General features: G+C 53.0%; 1 protein-coding gene across 1 annotated transcript in view; it reads left to right on the forward strand.

Annotated features, from left to right (window-relative positions):
- Positions 1–592: 592 nt before the first annotated feature.
- Positions 593–18,171, forward strand: part of LOC147725235 (phospholipase A2 inhibitor and Ly6/PLAUR domain-containing protein-like) — a 57,948-nt gene continuing 40,369 nt past the window's right edge. The window contains exons 1-2 of the mRNA XM_086918222.1: positions 593–623; positions 2,327–2,446. Coding sequence (XP_086774348.1) covers positions 593–623; positions 2,327–2,446 — 151 coding nt within the window. The remainder of the gene's footprint in view (positions 624–2,326; positions 2,447–18,171) is intronic.

Genomic DNA, 18,171 nt, shown 5'->3' on the forward strand with positions numbered 1-18,171 from the left:
CAGACATCCTCAGGCACACCAACACTCACACTGGCTGAGCAGTAGGGAAAGGAACCATAGGCAAGGGAAATGCAGCAGTAGATTATAACAAACACCCTATTCACGGAATACCTCTCTGGTGCAGAGCTACGCGATGCAGCATTACATCTCTTTGGATTTATCAATGTGGCCTTGCATGGCTTGATAAATCACATTTCAAGGGTTGCAAAAGTGACCAACTCTTGATAAAATGGGCTTATATATCCCTTAATGGCAGGATACCTCGCTGGAGACCCCCCAGCATTGACTAAGACTTGCATGTCCCTTCCCTGTCCACCAGGGAGGGTCCTTCCTGGATGGCACCTCAGACTGATCTGAGTCTGGGTCAGTGGTGTATAGTTAACATTCAGTTTTGTGGGGGTGTTCTCCCTTCATGTGTGCGCCTCCGATTTTGAATATCATGCAGGTGTTGTAGTTTGTCTTGTTGGTGATTTGTGGTGATGGGAGCTCGGATCACCTGTTCAAAGTTAATAGTCAAAGAATCTCAGTGTAGGATCCATTAGGACTCTCTGTCTTATGCTAGGTGACCGGTCATGTATATTGTCCGATACCCATGGGTAGCATTTGTGGAGTGCTTAGCAGTCGTTCACCCATAACCCTCTTTTCTTCTCTTCAAACACAATATTTCCCCCCTGCCTCTGCTATCTCTTCCATGCTGCCCAACTCCATTCTCACTTGTGAGATTGGGTGGTAGAATCAATATTTAAAGTGAAAACATCTGCACGGCTTGAAATATTTTCAGACTTCTCTTCCATATATATTTGGGCAGGTCTAACCTGTCAGAGTCTATCTGGGGAAATAGTGGGGGTGCTGGAGTTATCACACAGCTTGTAATTCAAGATGGAAATGTACAACCCCGTCTGTAATTAGTGCCACAGACTGAGCTATTTATTACCCCTGAAATAATACAAGGCTCCAGGGGTCTAATCTAGAGCACCTTTAAAAATCTGGTCCTAGGAATGGGCAAATAAATGTAGAATTCGATGCAATAAGCACCAGAATCTGTATATCCGAGTATTGATTATACATTTGCCACCTGCCATATTTCGGCAGGTTTGAGGTGCAGAATTACAGTGGAGTGTGCGGGGTTCGAAAGTCAGGGCCAGCTCTAGGGTGGTGCGACCGATGCCACCGCACGAGGCGCTGATTTCAGGTGGCGGCACCGTGGGCATCATTTACTTATTTTTGGCACAGTGCCGCTCTGCACGCCTTCCTGCTGCGCTGCCCTGCGTCAAAAGAAGAGGGCAGTAACGGAGCACTCCTGTCCTGTTTTATTGCGCCGGTGCACAAATGGCTGCTTTGCAACATCGCAGGCGCCCTGCAATGCAGCGTTGTGATTGGCCTGAGCGTCGTGGATCGGCGCTCAGACGGGAATGGTGGCTCTGAAAGCAATCATGCGCCCTTAGGGAGTGCAAACCACTCCCCCCCTGCTCTGGCCAGCCCCAACCCCTTGAGGAACTAATATTAACATTTTATTTTTCCTTTTGAGCAGTAGGGCGGCGCTCTTCCACCTCAGAAGAGGAGGCATCTATTCTCAATATTAAAGAGAACCCCCAACCATGGTGTTCCATTATGCATTCTGCGACTGAGCTTCTCCAGACCGAGCACTCTTAAACTATCCTGCCTCCCAGTATTGATGACATGTCACTCCTACACCTTCTAGTCCTCTGTCTTACGTAACATTTCCTATACGCTGATGTACACACATATGATGAGTCTCTGTGTAATGTGAATGTGATGTAAAGTGCTCTGACACCCTACACTGGTATAAGCGGCGCTATAAAAATCATGAAATGCATCTGAGAGAGAGCGGTTCTAAAAACTTGAAAGGCGCTATTAAAGGGTGGTAGTGAAGAAATCCGTGGCAGAGGTGGTCAGTGGGGGGCGTCAACAGCGCTAAAGCTGGCCCTCTTGAAAGTCTAAGACTGTTAACTTTACAACATGTGTTGTAATTGTGAACCCAGTGGGAGCGAGGCTTAGAGCTATGAAACCAAACTCACCAGTCGCCTTTGTGACAAAGATTGATGGCAAAAGGCATGGATAATAGAGATGTCCACTGAGGTCCAGCTGACAGCTCTCCGGAAGGGACAGCCCTCCTGGGTCAGACCTTGGACACCTTCACTTCTTTATTGATGATTATTTGTTGAATCATTTCAGTGGGAATATGTCATAGTTTCTGCTTTGGAATGAAAGACTTTGCACATTTCCTTTCTCAGATTTGTATTTTATTTCAATTAAAAACATTATGTACAGAAATCTTGAAAATAATGACTATTTTTTGTTTCAGTGAATTGCCTCCTTTGCGAGAAGTGTTTCTCTGTGGGCACTGCCACCTGCTCCGGTATTTACAGTCTTTGCCCCGCTGACGTCACTCACTGCGTGCAAGGTCTCGAGAACTCTACAAGAGGTAAGTGTCACGAGCCAAAGAGTGGGTTTGTGAAATGTGGATGCAGGGGCACCCTTCATGCCATGCTTGGCTCTACCCCAAGCTCCTGTGTGATCTTCAGCATGCCCTGCTGCTTATTTGTCTTGCGCCTGATGGTGATTGGTTAATATGCACTCTGTGGTTGAAATCTCTTTTTCAGCACCCACAGTTCTCTCATTTCCTCAGGGTGAGGTGTTTACAGCATGTGGTAAATGCCTCCTATTTCGAGTTTTAACAAAAAAAAGGCATCCCTCATCAGGCCACCATCGCTGCGACGGCCACCGTTCCAAATGGATCGTGAATTGTGACCTACCTCATTAATATTCATGCTTTAGTTCTCTTTGTGACCCACTAGGAATCTCTAATTAAAAAATAAATGTTTCATACATTAAGAATGGTGATTACCAAATATCAATTTGGAAAAAAAAATATTTCTAAATTATTGCTCTTAATGGGGCATATTATCAAGGGGGTTTATTAAAAGCCAAGAAAGCGGAGATAAAATTATCTCCCTATTACCTAGCTGTCACTAACACCAGTTAGCGACAGCTAGTAGGAGATAGCGACCATCTTGGGCCCCACTTTTCATGTCAGAGAAATCTATCACTAATGACATGCAAAGTGGGCGTGCCACGATGTTAGCGACTGGAAACAGTCGCTAACATCGCTATCTCCTATTACCAACTTTTGGAGATATTCCCGCTAAGCACGAATATCTCCAAAAGTTAACACCTGCCCTGAGCAGTTCTTACCCATGTTATCCAATGGGAGGTGGATAACATGGCTAAGAGCATTAGCTCAGAAATGCATGAATATCGCTGACTTTTCAGCGATATTCATGCATTTGCGGACGATTTTTATCGCATTTGCGATAAACCTTGGTAATACCAAGGTATATCTGCGATAAAAATCGCCGCCGGTCGGCGATACATTTTTGTCTCTAACCAAGCAATAGCGATAATTATTGCTATTGCTTGGTAATATGCCCCAATGTTCCTACATCAGCCCTTAAGAGTCTTTCCATGCTGCCGCTCTGCTGCTCCAGCACCAGGACACACACAGCTCTGTCCATGCATCTCATCCCTGCCTTGCAGCTGCAGCTCTGCTGCTCCACCACCAGGACATACACAGCTCTGTCCATGCATCTCATCCCTGCCTAGCAGCTGCAGCTCTGCTGCTCCACCACCAGGACATACACAGCTCTGTCCATGTATCTCATCCCTGCCTTGCATTTGCACTGCTGCTCCACCACCAGGACATACACAGCTCTGTCCATGCATCTCATCCCTGCCTAGCAGCTGCAGCTCTGCTGCTTCACCACCAGGACACACACAGCTCTGTCCATGCATCTCATCCCTGCCTAGCAGCTGCAGCTCTGCTGCTTCACCACCAGGACACACACCGCTCTGTCCATGCATCTCATCCCTGCCTTGAAGCTGCAGCTCTGCTGCTCCACCACCAGGACACACACAGCTCTGTCCATGCATCTCATCCCTGCCTAGCAGCTGCAGCTCTGCTGCTCCACCACCAGGACACCCACAGCTCTGTCCATGCATCTCATCCCTGCCTTGCAGCTGCAGCTCTGCTGCTCCACCACCAGGACATACACAGCTCTGTCCATGCATCTCATCCCTGCCTAGCAGCTGCAGCTCTGCTGCTTCACCACCAGGACATACACAGCTCTGTCCATGCATCTCATCCCTGCCTAGCAGCTGCAGCTCTGCTGCTCCACCACCAGGACACCCACAGCTCTGTCCATGCATCTCATCCCTGCCTTGCAGCTGCAGCTCTGCTGCTTCACCACCAGGACACACACAGCTCTGTCCATGGATCTCATCCCTGCCTAGCAGCTGCAGCTCTGCTGCTCCACCACCAGGACACACGCAGTTCTGTCCATGCATCTCATCCCTGCCTTGCAGCTGCAGCTCTGCTGCTTCACCACCAGGACACACACAGCTCTGTCCATGCATCTCATCCATTCCCTGCTTGCAGCATCTCTGCTGCTCCAGCACCAGGACACACACAGCTCTGTCCATGCATTTCATCCCTGCCTTGCAGCTGCAGCCCTTCTGCTCCACCACCAGGACACACACAGCTCTGTCCATGCATCTCATCCCTGCCTTGCAGCTGCAGCTCTGCTGCTCCACCACCAGGACACCCACAGCTCTGTCCATGCATCTCATCCCTGCCTTGCAGCTGCAGCTCTGCTGCTCCACCACCAGGACACCCACAGCTCTGTCCATGCATCTCATCCCTGCCTTGCAGCTGCAACTCTGCTGCTCCACCACCAGGACACACACAGCTCTGTCCATGCATCTCATCCCTGCCTTGCAGCTGCAACTTTGCTGCTCCACCACCAGGACACACACAGCTCTGTCCATGCATCTCATCCCTGCCTAGCAGCTGCATCTCTGCTGCTCCACCACCAGGACATACACAGCTCTGTCCATGTATCTCATCCCTGCCTTGCAGCTGCAGCTCTGCTGCTCCACCACCAGGACATACACAGCTCTGTCCATGCATCTCATCCCTGCCTAGCAGCTGCAGCTCTGCTGCTCCACCACCAGGACACACACAGCTCTGTCCATGCGTCTCATCCCTGCCTTGCAGCTGCAGCTCTGCTGCTCCACCACCAGGACACACACAGCTCTGTCCATGCGTCTCATCCCTGCCTTGCAGCTGCAGCTCTGCTGCTCCTCCACCAGGACACACGCAGCTCTGTCCATGCATCTCATCCCTGCCTAGCAGCTGCAGCTCTGCTGCTCCACCACCAGGACACACGCAGCTCTGTCCATGCATCTCATCCCTGCCTTGCAGCTGCAGCTCTGCTGCTCCTCCACCAGGACACACGCAGCTCTGTCCATGCATCTCATCCCTGCCTTGCAGCTGTAACTCTGCTGCTCCACCACCAGGACACACACAGCTCTGTCCATGCATTTCATCCCTTCCTAGCAGCAGCTCTGCTACTCCTCCACCAGGACACACACAGCTTTGTCAATGCATCTCATCCCTTCGCTTCAGCTGCAGCTCTGCTGCTCCACCACTAGGACACATACAGCTCTGTCCATGCATCTCATCCCTGCCTTGCAGCTGCAGCTCTGCTGCTCCACCACCAGGACACACACAGCTCTGTCCATGCATCTCATCCCTGCCTTGCAGCTGCACATCTGTTACTCCACCACCAGGACACGTTCAGCTCTGTCCATGCATCTCATCCCTGCCTTGCAGCTGCACATCTGTTACTCCACCACAAGGACACACACAGCTCTGTCCATGCATCTCATCCTTGCCTTGCAGCTGCAGCTCTGCTGCTCCACCACCCAGACACACACAGCTCTGTCCATGCAACTCATCCCTTCCCTGCAGCTGCAGCTCTGCTGCTCCAGCACCAGGACACACACAGCTCTGTCCATGCATCTCATCCCTGCCTTGCAGCTGCAGCTCTGCTGCTCCACCACCAGGACACACACAGCTCTGTCCATGCATCTCATCCTTGCCTTGCAGCTGCAGCTCTGCTGCTCCACCACCAGGACACCCACAGCTCTGTCCATGCATCTCATTCCTGCCTTGCAGCTGCAGCTCTGCTGCTCCACCACTGGGACACACACAGCTCTGTCCATGCATCTCATTCCTGCCTTGCAGCTGCAGCTCTGCTGCTCCACCACAAGGACACACACAGCTCTGTCCATGCATCTCATTCCTGCCTTGCAGCTGCAGCTCTGCTGCTCCACCACCAGGACACACACAGCTCTGTCCATGCATCTCATTCCTGCCTTGCAGCTGCAGCTCTGCTGCTCCACCACCAGGACACCCACAGCTCTGTCCATGCATCTCATTCCTGCCTTGCAGCTGCAGCTCTGCTGCTCCACCACTGGGACACACACAGCTCTGTCCATGCATCTCATTCCTGCCTTGCAGCTGCAGCTCTGCTGCTCCACCACAAGGACACACACAGCTCTGTCCATGCGTCTCATCCCTTCCCTGCAGCTGCAGCTCTGCTGCTCCAGCACCAGGACACACACAGCTCTGTCCATGCATCTCATCCCTGCCTTGCAGCTGCAGCTCTGCTGCTCCACCACTGGGACACACACAGCTCTGTCCATGCATCTCATTCCTGCCTTGCAGCTGCAGCTCTGCTGCTCCACCACCAGGACACACACAGCTCTGTCCATGCAACTCATCCCTTCCCTGCAGCTGCAGCTCTGCTGCTCCAGCACCAGGACACACACAGCTCTGTCCATGCATCTCATCCCTGCCTTGCAGCTGCAGCTCTGCTGCTCCACCACCAGGACACACACAGCTCTGTCCATGCATCTCATCCCTGCCTTGCAGCTGCAGCTCTGCTGCTCCACCACCAGGACACATGCAGCTCTGTCCATGCATCTCATCCCTGCCTTGCAGCTGTAACTCTGCTGCTCCACCGCCAGGAGACACTCAGCTCTGTCAATGCATCTCATCCCTGCCTTGCAGCCCTGCTGCTCCACCACCAGGACACACACAGCTCTGTCCATGCATCTCATCACTGCCTTGCAGCTGCAGCTCTGTCAATGCATCTCATCCTTGCCTTGCAGCTGCAGCTCTGCTGCTCCACCACCAGGACACATACAGCTTTGTCCATGCATCTCATCCCTGCCTTGCAGCTGCACATCTGTTGCTCCACCACTAGGACACACACAGCTCTGTCCATGCATCTCATCCCTGCCTTGCAGCTGCAGCTGTGCTGCTCCACCACCAGGACACACACAGCTCTGTCCATGCATCTCATCCCTGCCTTGCAGCTGCAGCTCTGCTGCTCCACCACCAGGACACACACAGCTCTGTCCATGCATCTCATCCCTGCCTTGCAGCTGCAGCTCTGCTGCTCCACCACCAGGACACACACAGCTCTGTCCATGCATCTCATCCCTGCCTTGCAGCTGCAGCTCTGCTGCTCCACCACCAGGACACACACAGCTCTGTCCATGCATCTCATCCCTGCCTTGCAGCTGCAGCTCTGCTGCTCCACCACCAGGACACACGCAACTCTGTCCTTGCATCTCATCCTTGCCTTGCAGCTGTAACTCTGTGGCTTCACTACCAGGACACACACAGCTCTGTCCATGCATCTCCTCCCTGCCTTGCAGCTGCAACTGCTGCTCCACCACCCGGACACACACAGCTCTGTCCAGGCATCTCATCCCTGCCTTGCAGCTGCAACTCTGCTGCTCCAACACCAGGACACACACAGCTCTGTCCATGCATCTCCTCCCTGCCTTGCAGCTGCAACTGCTGCTCCACCACCCGGACACACACAGCTCTGTCCATGCATCTCATTCCTGCCTTGCAGCTGCAGCTCTGCTGCTCCACCACAAGGACACACACAGCTCTGTCCATGCATCTCATTCCTGCCTTGCAGCTGCAACTCTGCTGCTCCAACACCAGGACACACACAGCTCTGTCAATGCATCTCATCCCTTCTCTACAGCTCTGCTACTCCTCCACCAGGGCACACACAGCACTGTCCATGCATCTCATCCATGCCTTGCAGCTCTGCTGCTCCACCACCAGGACACACACAGCTCTGTCCATGCATCTCATCCCTGCCTTGCAGCTGCAGCTCTGCTGCTCCACCACCAGGACACACGCAACTCTGTCCATGCATCTCATCCTTGCCTTGCAGCTGTAACTCTGTGGCTTCACTACCAGGACACACACAGCTCTGTCCATGCATCTCCTCCCTGCCTTGCAGCTGCAACTGCTGCTCCACCACCCGGACACACACAGCTCTGTCCAGGCATCTCATCCCTGCCTTGCAGCTGCAGCTCTGTCAATGCATCTCATCCCTGCCTTGCAACTGCAGCTCTGCTGCTCCACTACCAGGACACACACAGCTCTGTCCATGCATCTCATCCCTGCCTTGCAGCTGCAGCTCTGCTGCTCCACCACCAGGACACACACAGCTCTGTCCATGCATCTCATCCCTGCCTTGCAGCTGCAGCTCTGTCAATGCATCTCATCCCTGCCTTGCAGCTGCAGCTCTGTCAATGCATCTCATCCCTGCCTTGCAGCTGTAACTCTGCTGCTTCACCACCAGGACACACACAGCTCTGTCCATGCATCTCATCCCTGCCTTGCAGCTGTAACTCTGCTGCTTCACCACCAGGACACACACAGCTCTGTCCATGCATCTCATCCCTGCCTTGCAGCTGCAGCTCTGTCAATGCATCTCATCCCTGCCTTGCAGCTGCAGCTCTGTCAATGCATCTCATCCCTGCCTTGCAGCTGTAACTCTGCTGCTCCAACACCAGGACACACACAGCTCTGTCAATGCATCTCATCCCTTCTCTACAGCTCTGCTACTCCTCCACCAGGGCACACGCAGCTCTGCCAATGCATCTCATCCCTGCCTTGCATTTGCACTGCTGCTCCACCACCAGGACACACACAGCTCTGTCCATGCATCTCATCCCTGCCTTGCAGCTGCAACTCTGCTGCTCCACCACTGGGAAACACACAGCTCTCTCTACGAGTCTCATCCCTGCCTTGCAGCTGCAGCTCTGCTGCTCCACCACCAGGACACACACAGCTCTGTCCATGCATTTCATCCCTTCCTAGCAGCAGCTCTGCTACTCCTCCACCAGGACACACACAGCTTTGTCAATGCATCTCATCCCTTCGCTTCAGCTGCAACTCTGCTGCTCCACCACCAGGACACATACAGCTCTGTCCATGCATCTCATCCCTGCCTTGCAGCTGCAGCTCTGCTGCTCCACCACCAGGACACACACAGCTCTGTCCATGCATCTCATCCCTGCCTTGCAGCTGCACATCTGTTACTCCACCACCAGGACACGTTCAGCTCTGTCCATGCATCTCATCCCTGCCTTGCAGCTGCAGCTCTGCTGCTCCACCACAAGGACACACACAGCTCTGTCCATGCATCTCATCCTTGCCTTGCAGCTGCAGCTCTGCTGCTCCACCACCCAGACACACACAGCTCTGTCCATGCAACTCATCCCTTCCCTGCAGCTGCAGCTCTGCTGCTCCAGCACCAGGACACACACAGCTCTGTCCATGCATCTCATCCCTGCCTTGCAGCTGCAGCTCTGCTGCTCCACCACCAGGACACACACAGCTCTGTCCATGCATCTCATCCTTGCCTTGCAGCTGCAGCTCTGCTGCTCCACCACCCAGACACACACAGCTCTGTCCATGCATCTCATTCCTGCCTTGCAGCTGCAGCTCTGCTGCTCCACCACCAGGACACACACAGCTCTGTCCATGCATCTCATCCTTGCCTTGCAGCTGCAGCTCTGCTGCTCCACCACCCAGACACACACAGCTCTGTCCATGCATCTCATTCCTGCCTTGCAGCTGCAGCTCTGCTGCTCCACCACAAGGGCACACACAGCTCTGTCCATGCATCTCATCCCTGCCTTGCAGCTCTGCTGCTCCACCACCAGGACACACACAGCTCTGTCCATGCATCTCATCCCTGCCTTGCAGCTGTAACTCTGCTGCTCCACCACCAGGACACACACAGCTCTGTCCATGCATCTCATCCCTGCCTTGCAGCTGTAACTCTGCTGCTCCACCACCAGGACACACACAGCTCTGTCCAGGCATCTCATCCCTGCCTTGCAGCTGCAACTCTGCTGCTCCAACACCAGGACACACACAGCTCTGTCAATGCATCTCATCCCTTCTCTACAGCTCTGCTACTCCTCCACCAGGGCACACGCAGCTCTGCCAATGCATCTCATCCCTGCCTTGCATTTGCACTGCTGCTCCACCACCAGGACACACACAGCTCTGTCCATGCATCTCATCCCTGCCTTGCAGCTGCAACTCTGCTGCTCCACCACTGGGAAACACACAGCTCTCTCTACGAATCTCATCCCTGCCTTGCAGCTGCAGCTCTGCTGCTCCACCACCAGGACACACACAGCTCTGTCAATGCATCTCATCCCTGCCTTGCAGCTGCAGCTCTGCTGCTCCACCACCAGGACACACACAGCTCTTTCAATGCATCTCATCCCTGCCTTGCAGCTGCAGCTCTGCTGCTCCACCACCAGGACACACACAGCTCTGTCCTTGCATCTCATCCCTGCCTAGCAGCTGCAGCTCTGCTCCTCCTCCACCAGGACACACACAGCTCTGTCAATGCATCTCATCCCTGCCTTGCAGCTGCAGCTCTGCTGCTCCACCACCAGGACACACACAGCTCTGTCCATGCATCTCATCTCTTTCCTACAGCTGCAGCTCTGCTGCTCCACCACCGGGACACACAAAGCTCTGTCCATGCATCTCATCCCTGCATTACAGCTGCAACTCTGCTGATCCTCCACCAGGACACACACAGCTCTGTCAATGCATCTCATCCCTGCCTTGCAGCTGCAGCTCTGCTGCTCCACCACCAGGACACACACAGCTCTGTCCATGCATCTCATCCTTGCAGCTGCAACTCTGCTGCTCCTCCACCAGGACACGCACAGCTCTGTCCTTGCATCTCATCCCTGCCTTGCAGCTGTAACTCTGCTGCTCCACCACCAGGACACACGCAGCTCTCTCCATGCATCTCATCCCTGCCTTGCAGCTGCAGCTCTGCTGCTCCACCACCAAGTCACACACAGCTCTGTCCATGCATCTCATCCCTGCCTTGCAGCTCCAGCTCTGCTGCTCCTCCACCAGGACACGCACAGCTCTGTCCTTGCATCTCATCCCTGCCTTGCAGCTGCAGCTCTGCTGCTCCACCACCAGGACACACACAGCTCTGTCCATGCATCTCATCCCTGCCTTGCAGCTGCAGCTCTGCTGCTCCTCCACCAGGACACGCACAGCTCTGTCCTTGCATCTCATCCCTGCCTTGCAGCTGCAGCTCTGCTGCTCCACCACCAGGACACACACAGCTCTGTCCATGCATCTCATCCCTGCCTTGCAGCTGCAGCTCTGCTGCTCCAGCACCAGGACACACACAGCTCTGTCCATGCATCTCATCCCTTCCCTGCAGCTGCAGCTCTGCTGCTCCACCACCAGGACACACGCAGCTCTGTCCATGCATCTCATCCCTTCGCTTCAGCTGCTGCTCTGCTGCTCCACCACCAGGACACACGCAGCTCTGTCCATGCATCTCATCCCTTCCCTGCAGCTGCAGCTCTGCTGCTCCACCACCAGGACACACACAGCTCTGTCTATGCATCTCATCCCTGCCTTGCAGCTGTAACTCTGCTGCTTCACCACCAGGACACACTCAGCTCTGTCAATGCATCTCATCCCTGCCTTGCAGCTGCAGCTCTGCTGCTCCACCACCAGGACACACACAGCTCTGTCCATGCATCTCATCCCTACTTTTTCGCTGCAACTCTGCTGCTCCACCACCAGGACACACACAGCTCTGTCCATGCATCTCATCCCTTCCCTGCAGCTGCAGCTCTGCTGCTCCACTACCAGGACACACACAGCTCTGTCCATGCATCTCATCCCTTCGCTCTAGCTGCAGCTCTGCTGCTCCACCACCAGGACACACACAGCTCTGTCCATGCATCTCATCCCTGCCTTGCAGCTGCAACTCTGCTGCTCCACCACCAGGACACACACAGCTCTGTCCATGCATCTCATCCCTGCCTTGCAGCTGCAACTCTGCTGCTCCTCCACCGGGACACATACAGCTCTGTCCATGCATCTCATCCCTGCCTTGCAGCTGCACATCTCTTGCTCCACCACTAGGACACACACAGTTCTGTCCATGCATCTCATCCCTGCCTTGCAGCTGCAGCTCTGCTGCTCCACCACCAGGACACACACAGCTCTGTCCATGCATCTCATCCCTGCCTTGCAGCTGCAGCTCTGCTGCTCCACCACCAGGACACACACAGCTCTGTCCATGCATCTCATCCCTGCCTTGCAGCTGCAGCTCTGCTGCTCCACCACCAGGACACACACAGCTCTGTCCATGCATCTCATCCCTGCCTTGCAGCTGCAGCTCTGCTGCTCCACCACCAGGACACACACAGCTCTGTCCATGCATCTCATCCCTGCCTTGCAGCTGCAGCTCTGCTGCTCCACCACCAGGACACATGCAGCTCTGTCCATGCATCTCATCTCTGCCTTGCAGCTGCAGCTCTGCTGCTCCACTACCAGGACACACACAGCTCTGTCCATGCATTTCATCCCTTCCTAGCAGCTGCTTCTCTGCTACTCCTCCACCGGGACACACACAGCTTTGTCAATGCATCTCATCCCTGCCTTGCAGCTGCCGCTCTGCTGCTTCACCACCAGGACACACACAGCTCTGTCCATGCATCTCATCCCTGCCTTGCAGCTGCACATCTGTTGCTCCACGACCAGGACACACACAACTCTGTCCATGCATCTCATCCCTGCCTTGCAGCTGCAGCTCTGCTGCTCCACCACCAGGACACACACAGCTCTCTCTAAGCATATCATCCCTGCCTTGCAGCTGCAGCTCTGCTGCTCCACCACCAGGACACACACAGCTCTGTCCATGCATTTCATCCCTGCCTTGCAGCTGCAGCTCTGCTGCTCCACTACCAGGACACACACAGCTCTGTCCATGCATCTCATCCCTACCTTGCACCTGCAGCTCTGCTGCTCCACTACCAGGACACACACAGCTCTGTCCATGCATCTCATCCCTTCGCTTCAGCTGCAGCTCTGCTGCTCCACCACCAGGACACACACACAGCTCTGTCCATGCATCTCATCCCTGCCATGCACCTGCTTCTCTGCTGCTCCACCACCAGGACACACACAGCTCTGTCCATGCATCTCATCCCTGCCTTGCAGCTACAGCTCTGCTATTCCACCACCAGGACACCCACAGCTCTGTCTGTGCATCTCACCCCTGCCTTGCAGCTGCAACTCTGCTGCTCCACCACCAGGACTCACACAGCTCTGTCCATGCATCTCATCCCTGCCTTGCATCTGGAGCTCTGCTGCTCCACCACCAGGACACACACAGTTCTGTCCATGCATCTCATCCCTGCCTTGCAGCTGCAGCTCTGCTGCTCCACTACCAGGACACACACAGCTCTGTCCATGCATCTCATCCCTGCCTTGCAGCTGCAGCTATGCTGCTCCACCACCAGGACACACACAGCTCTGTCCATACATCTCATCCCTGCCTTGCAGCTGCAGCTCTGTCAATGCATCTCATCCTTGCCTTGCAGCTGCAGCTCTGCTGCTCCACCACCAGGACACACACAGCTCTGTCCATGCATCTCATCCCTGCCTTGCAGCTGCAGCTCTGTCAATGCATCTCATCCCTGCCTTGCAACTGCAGCTCTGCTGCTCCACTACCAGGACACACACAGCTCTGTCCATGCATCTCATCCCTGCCTTGCAGCTGCAGCTCTGCTGCTCCACCACCAGGACACACACAGCTCTGTCCATGCATCTCATCCCTGCCTTGCAGCTGCAGCTCTGTCAATGCATCTCATCCCTGCCTTGCAGCTGCAGCTCTGTCAATGCATCTCATCCCTGCCTTGCAGCTGTAACTCTGCTGCTTCACCACCAGGACACACTCAGCTCTGTCCATGCATCTCTGTTACATCCTGCTTTCATTTCTTCTTTGTCCTTCCTTAGTGTTTCTCATTTCTATCTCTGCATGTCTCTATGATGTCATCTGTGTTCCAATTGTATTTGCTTGAAAGCTGGAACCGTTACATCTAGAGGCTGAGCTGAAGTCCATCTGCTCCTGGTGGGGTCTTTCCTATCATTATACAATCTTATTCTATTTATTTACCTGACCTGATTTTATTCTACAATAAACCTAAATTTTTACATATACTGGATTTATGGACATCAATTTATTACAATCTCATCCCTGCCTTGCAGCTGCAGCTCTGCTGCTCCACCACCAGTACACACACAGCTCTGTCCATGCATCTCATCCATTCCCTGCTTGCAGCATCTCTGCTGCTCCAGCACCAGGACACACTCAGCTCTGTCCATGCATTTCATCCCTGCCTTGCAGCTGCAGCCCTGCTGCTCCACCACCAGGACACACACAGCTCTGTCCATGCATCTCATCCCTGCCTTGCAGCTCTGCTGCTCCACCACCAGGACATACACAGCTCTGTCCATGCATCTCATCCCTGCCTAGCAGCTGCAGCTCTGCTGCTCCACCACCAGGACACCCACAGCTCTGTCCATGCATCTCATCCCTTCGCTTCAGCTGCAGCTCTGCTGCTCCACCACCAGGACACATACAGCTCTGTCCATGCATCTCATCCCTGCCTTGCAGCTGCAGCTCTGCTGCTCCACCACCAGGACACACACAGCTCTGTCCATGCATCTCATCCCTGCCTTGCAGCTGCACATCTGTTACTCCACCACCAGGACACGTTCAGCTCTGTCCATGCATCTCATCCCTGCCTTGCAGCTGCAACTCTGCTGCTCCACCACAAGGACACACACAGCTCTGTCCATGCATCTCATCCTTGCCTTGCAGCTGCAGCTCTGCTGCTCCACCACCCAGACACACACAGCTCTGTCCATGCAACTCATCCCTTCCCTGCAGCTGCAGCTCTGCTGCTCCAGCACCAGGACACACACAGCTCTGTCCATGCATCTCATCCCTGCCTTGCAGCTGCAGCTCTGCTGCTCCACCACCAGGACACACACAGCTCTGTCCATGCATCTCATCCTTGCCTTGCAGCTGCAGCTCTGCTGCTCCACCACCCAGACACACACAGCTCTGTCCATGCATCTCATTCCTGCCTTGCAGCTGCAGCTCTGCTGCTCCACCACCAGGACACACACAGCTCTGTCCATGCATCTCATCCTTGCCTTGCAGCTGCAGCTCTGCTGCTTCACCACCCAGACACACACAGCTCTGTCCATGCAACTCATCCCTTCCCTGCAGCTGCAGCTCTGCTGCTCCAGCACCAGGACACACACAGCTCTGTCCATGCATCTCATCCCTGCCTTGCAGCTGCAGCTCTGCTGCTCCACCACCAGGACACACACAGCTCTGTCCATGCATCTCATCCATTCCCTGCTTGCAGCATCTCTGCTGCTCCAGCACCAGGACACACTCAGCTCTGTCCATGCATCTCATCCATGCCTTGCAGCTGCACATCTGTTGCTCCACCACTAGGACACACACAGCTCTGTCCATGCATCTCATCCCTGCCTTGCAGCTGCAGCTCTGCTCCTCCACCACCGGGACACACACAGCTCTGTCCATGCATCTCATCTCTTCCTTGCAGCTGCAGCTCTGCTATTCCACCACTGGGACTCACACAGCTCTGTCCTTGCATCTCATCCCTTCCTTACAGCTCTTGTACTCCACCACTGAGACACATGTCAACTTTTTCCACTGCAGTGCCCCAACTGGAACATACTGTCCTAGCACACCATTACACCACAATCCTAGCTTGCACTGTACCTAATATTCCATGACTGTGAATCCCCTCAGATACCCTCTTCCAGTGCATCTGAACCTTTTGCTGGCTGGAACCCCTCCTATCCCATAAGTGTGTCAGCCGTGTGCACTACTTCAGGAAAGGCCCGGAGGTTCTATATGCCAGCCCGCTTATTAAGGATTAGGCAGATGAGGTTGCACAGTGGGTATGAGTCCTTGAGAAGTGACTGGGCATAAACTGCCTCTGCAGTGTAAGCTAAATCTATTTCAAAGATTCAGTTTAAAGCATTGCAATATAATGTCATGCGTGTAGTTACTCCCGCTTCTTTCTCTTACTCCTCCCAGTCCAAGGCGTCTCTGCCTTCTGACAGAGAAATTTTATGAACCCAGGGTTCCAAAGACCCTGTTGACAAAGACAGTATTTATGTCTACCTCCCACTATAGATTTCGCCCGTTCTGTTGTCCTCTTGATTGATGAGTTGGCCATGATGTTTGCATGTTTATCTGTATTTCTTGCCTACATGTTTCTCATGTCATAGTCGTTAAGAGCGGTGGTATTTGTAAATCCTAAACTGGTTCGCAGTGTGCTCCCTGCCTGTGTGTGGGCTGGAACGGGGAGCATTACCACGGCAATCTAGAGCAGCATTTCTGTGTGGTAAATATGGAACGTTTGTCCAAATTCCTTTCAGACTTCTCTTTTGATCGTCTCTGGGTTTTAAAAGCTTTAATGAAAGGACATTGGCTCATGTAATTGCAATTCCTCGTTTTCCATATCTTGATGCCTTCTCTAGTTCCTTCCAAACATCCTCAAAAGACCAATCTTCAACCATCACAAGAGAAAAACTTAATTGGAGCTTACAAGCCACTGAAATCTGGGACACCATCACCACCCTCTCCACAGACGTTGGGCTCTATTCACAGAAGTAATCTGAGACGAAAGTCTAACTTTATGACTTCCAGTATTCACAAAGAGCATTTACGAGTAGGAAAGTTAGACATTTGTTTTAAGTTTAGACCAAAGGTCTAACTTAGACCAAAAGTCTCACTTTACTACTCGTAAATACCCTTTGTGAATACCGAAATTCGTAAAGTTAGACTTACATCTTAGATTACTTCTGTGAATATGGCCTGTTGCCTTTATCACTGAAACATGGCTCAACCCCTCCTCAAACCCAGATATCACCACAGCCACTCCTGAAGGCTACAAGATGATACACCATGACCTCACCAACAAAGGAGGCGGAGGCATCACCATCATCTGCAAGGAACCTATCAGATGTACCAGTGCCAACATAGACCATACATCTCTCATAGAACACCTCAACTTCCTATTACAGACCATAATAAGACTCACCTTTCCCTACAAACCCCCAGGATATTAGCACCATTTTCCGCTCCCATCGCCAACTTCATAGGCCCCATAGTAATTGATTTACACCGATTCTTTCTACTCAGGACCTCAACTTCCACATCGACGACCCCAATGATGCAAACTCCATCCCCCTCTTGGAGAACCTGAACGACATCGGCCTCACCTAACTAGTCTCCACACATGCAAAAAGCTAGATACACACTCAACTCCATCTTTTCCTCTAGCAAAATATTCATACTCCACAGAACATACCAGGACTTGCAAAAGTAGATTTCAGCAAGGCCTACAGGTGCCAGGGGTTCGCCATTCTCTGCACACAAGTCCTCAGAATAATAATAAATAGAAGTTGGCACAGAAGCTGAAATATCAAGAAAACAATGTATTAAACCTCATAAGGTGGAACTACATTCACACAACGCCCTTCGGCAGTGTATAAAGTAGCAAAAGGAGTAGACCATGGGTCTTTTAAACCCACACAGGAGCTCAATAGGAGTACACATAGGAAGAGTTACATACATAGATGTTCATAGAGAAAATGCATAGTCAACAAAGCAGAGGGGGCCACGAGTTGCTGACCTCAGTTAAAACAGCCTGACAGTAACAGACTAGAGCAGGTGCATGGGGAGGTACAGACTCTTCTGAGCATGTGCAGAGTAGCAGGGGCTAAGTATAGCTAGTTCTTGAGAAAAACACAAGGGCAAGCAACAGCGAAGAAGGAAAGAGCACATGACGAGCACATAGTCAGAGAAGATGGCTGCCAGAAAAAAGATGGTTTCAGATAAATGCTAACAGCGATCTCTGCCAAATTTCCACAGACGCTCCTTTTAGCATTAGCTGAAGACCTCTATACTCTAGGAGAGTCTAAGTGTACATCATGTACAACAATCTGCATCATTTCATCAACTTCTTTGTCTGGTACACGTTGGGCATTCAATTGTTGCGTAATAAACAATGTCCATAACCAGCTGT

Source organism: Lissotriton vulgaris, chromosome 4_1 (genome assembly GCF_964263255.1).
Source record: "Lissotriton vulgaris chromosome 4_1, aLisVul1.2, whole genome shotgun sequence".
NCBI lineage: Eukaryota > Metazoa > Chordata > Amphibia > Caudata > Salamandridae > Lissotriton > Lissotriton vulgaris.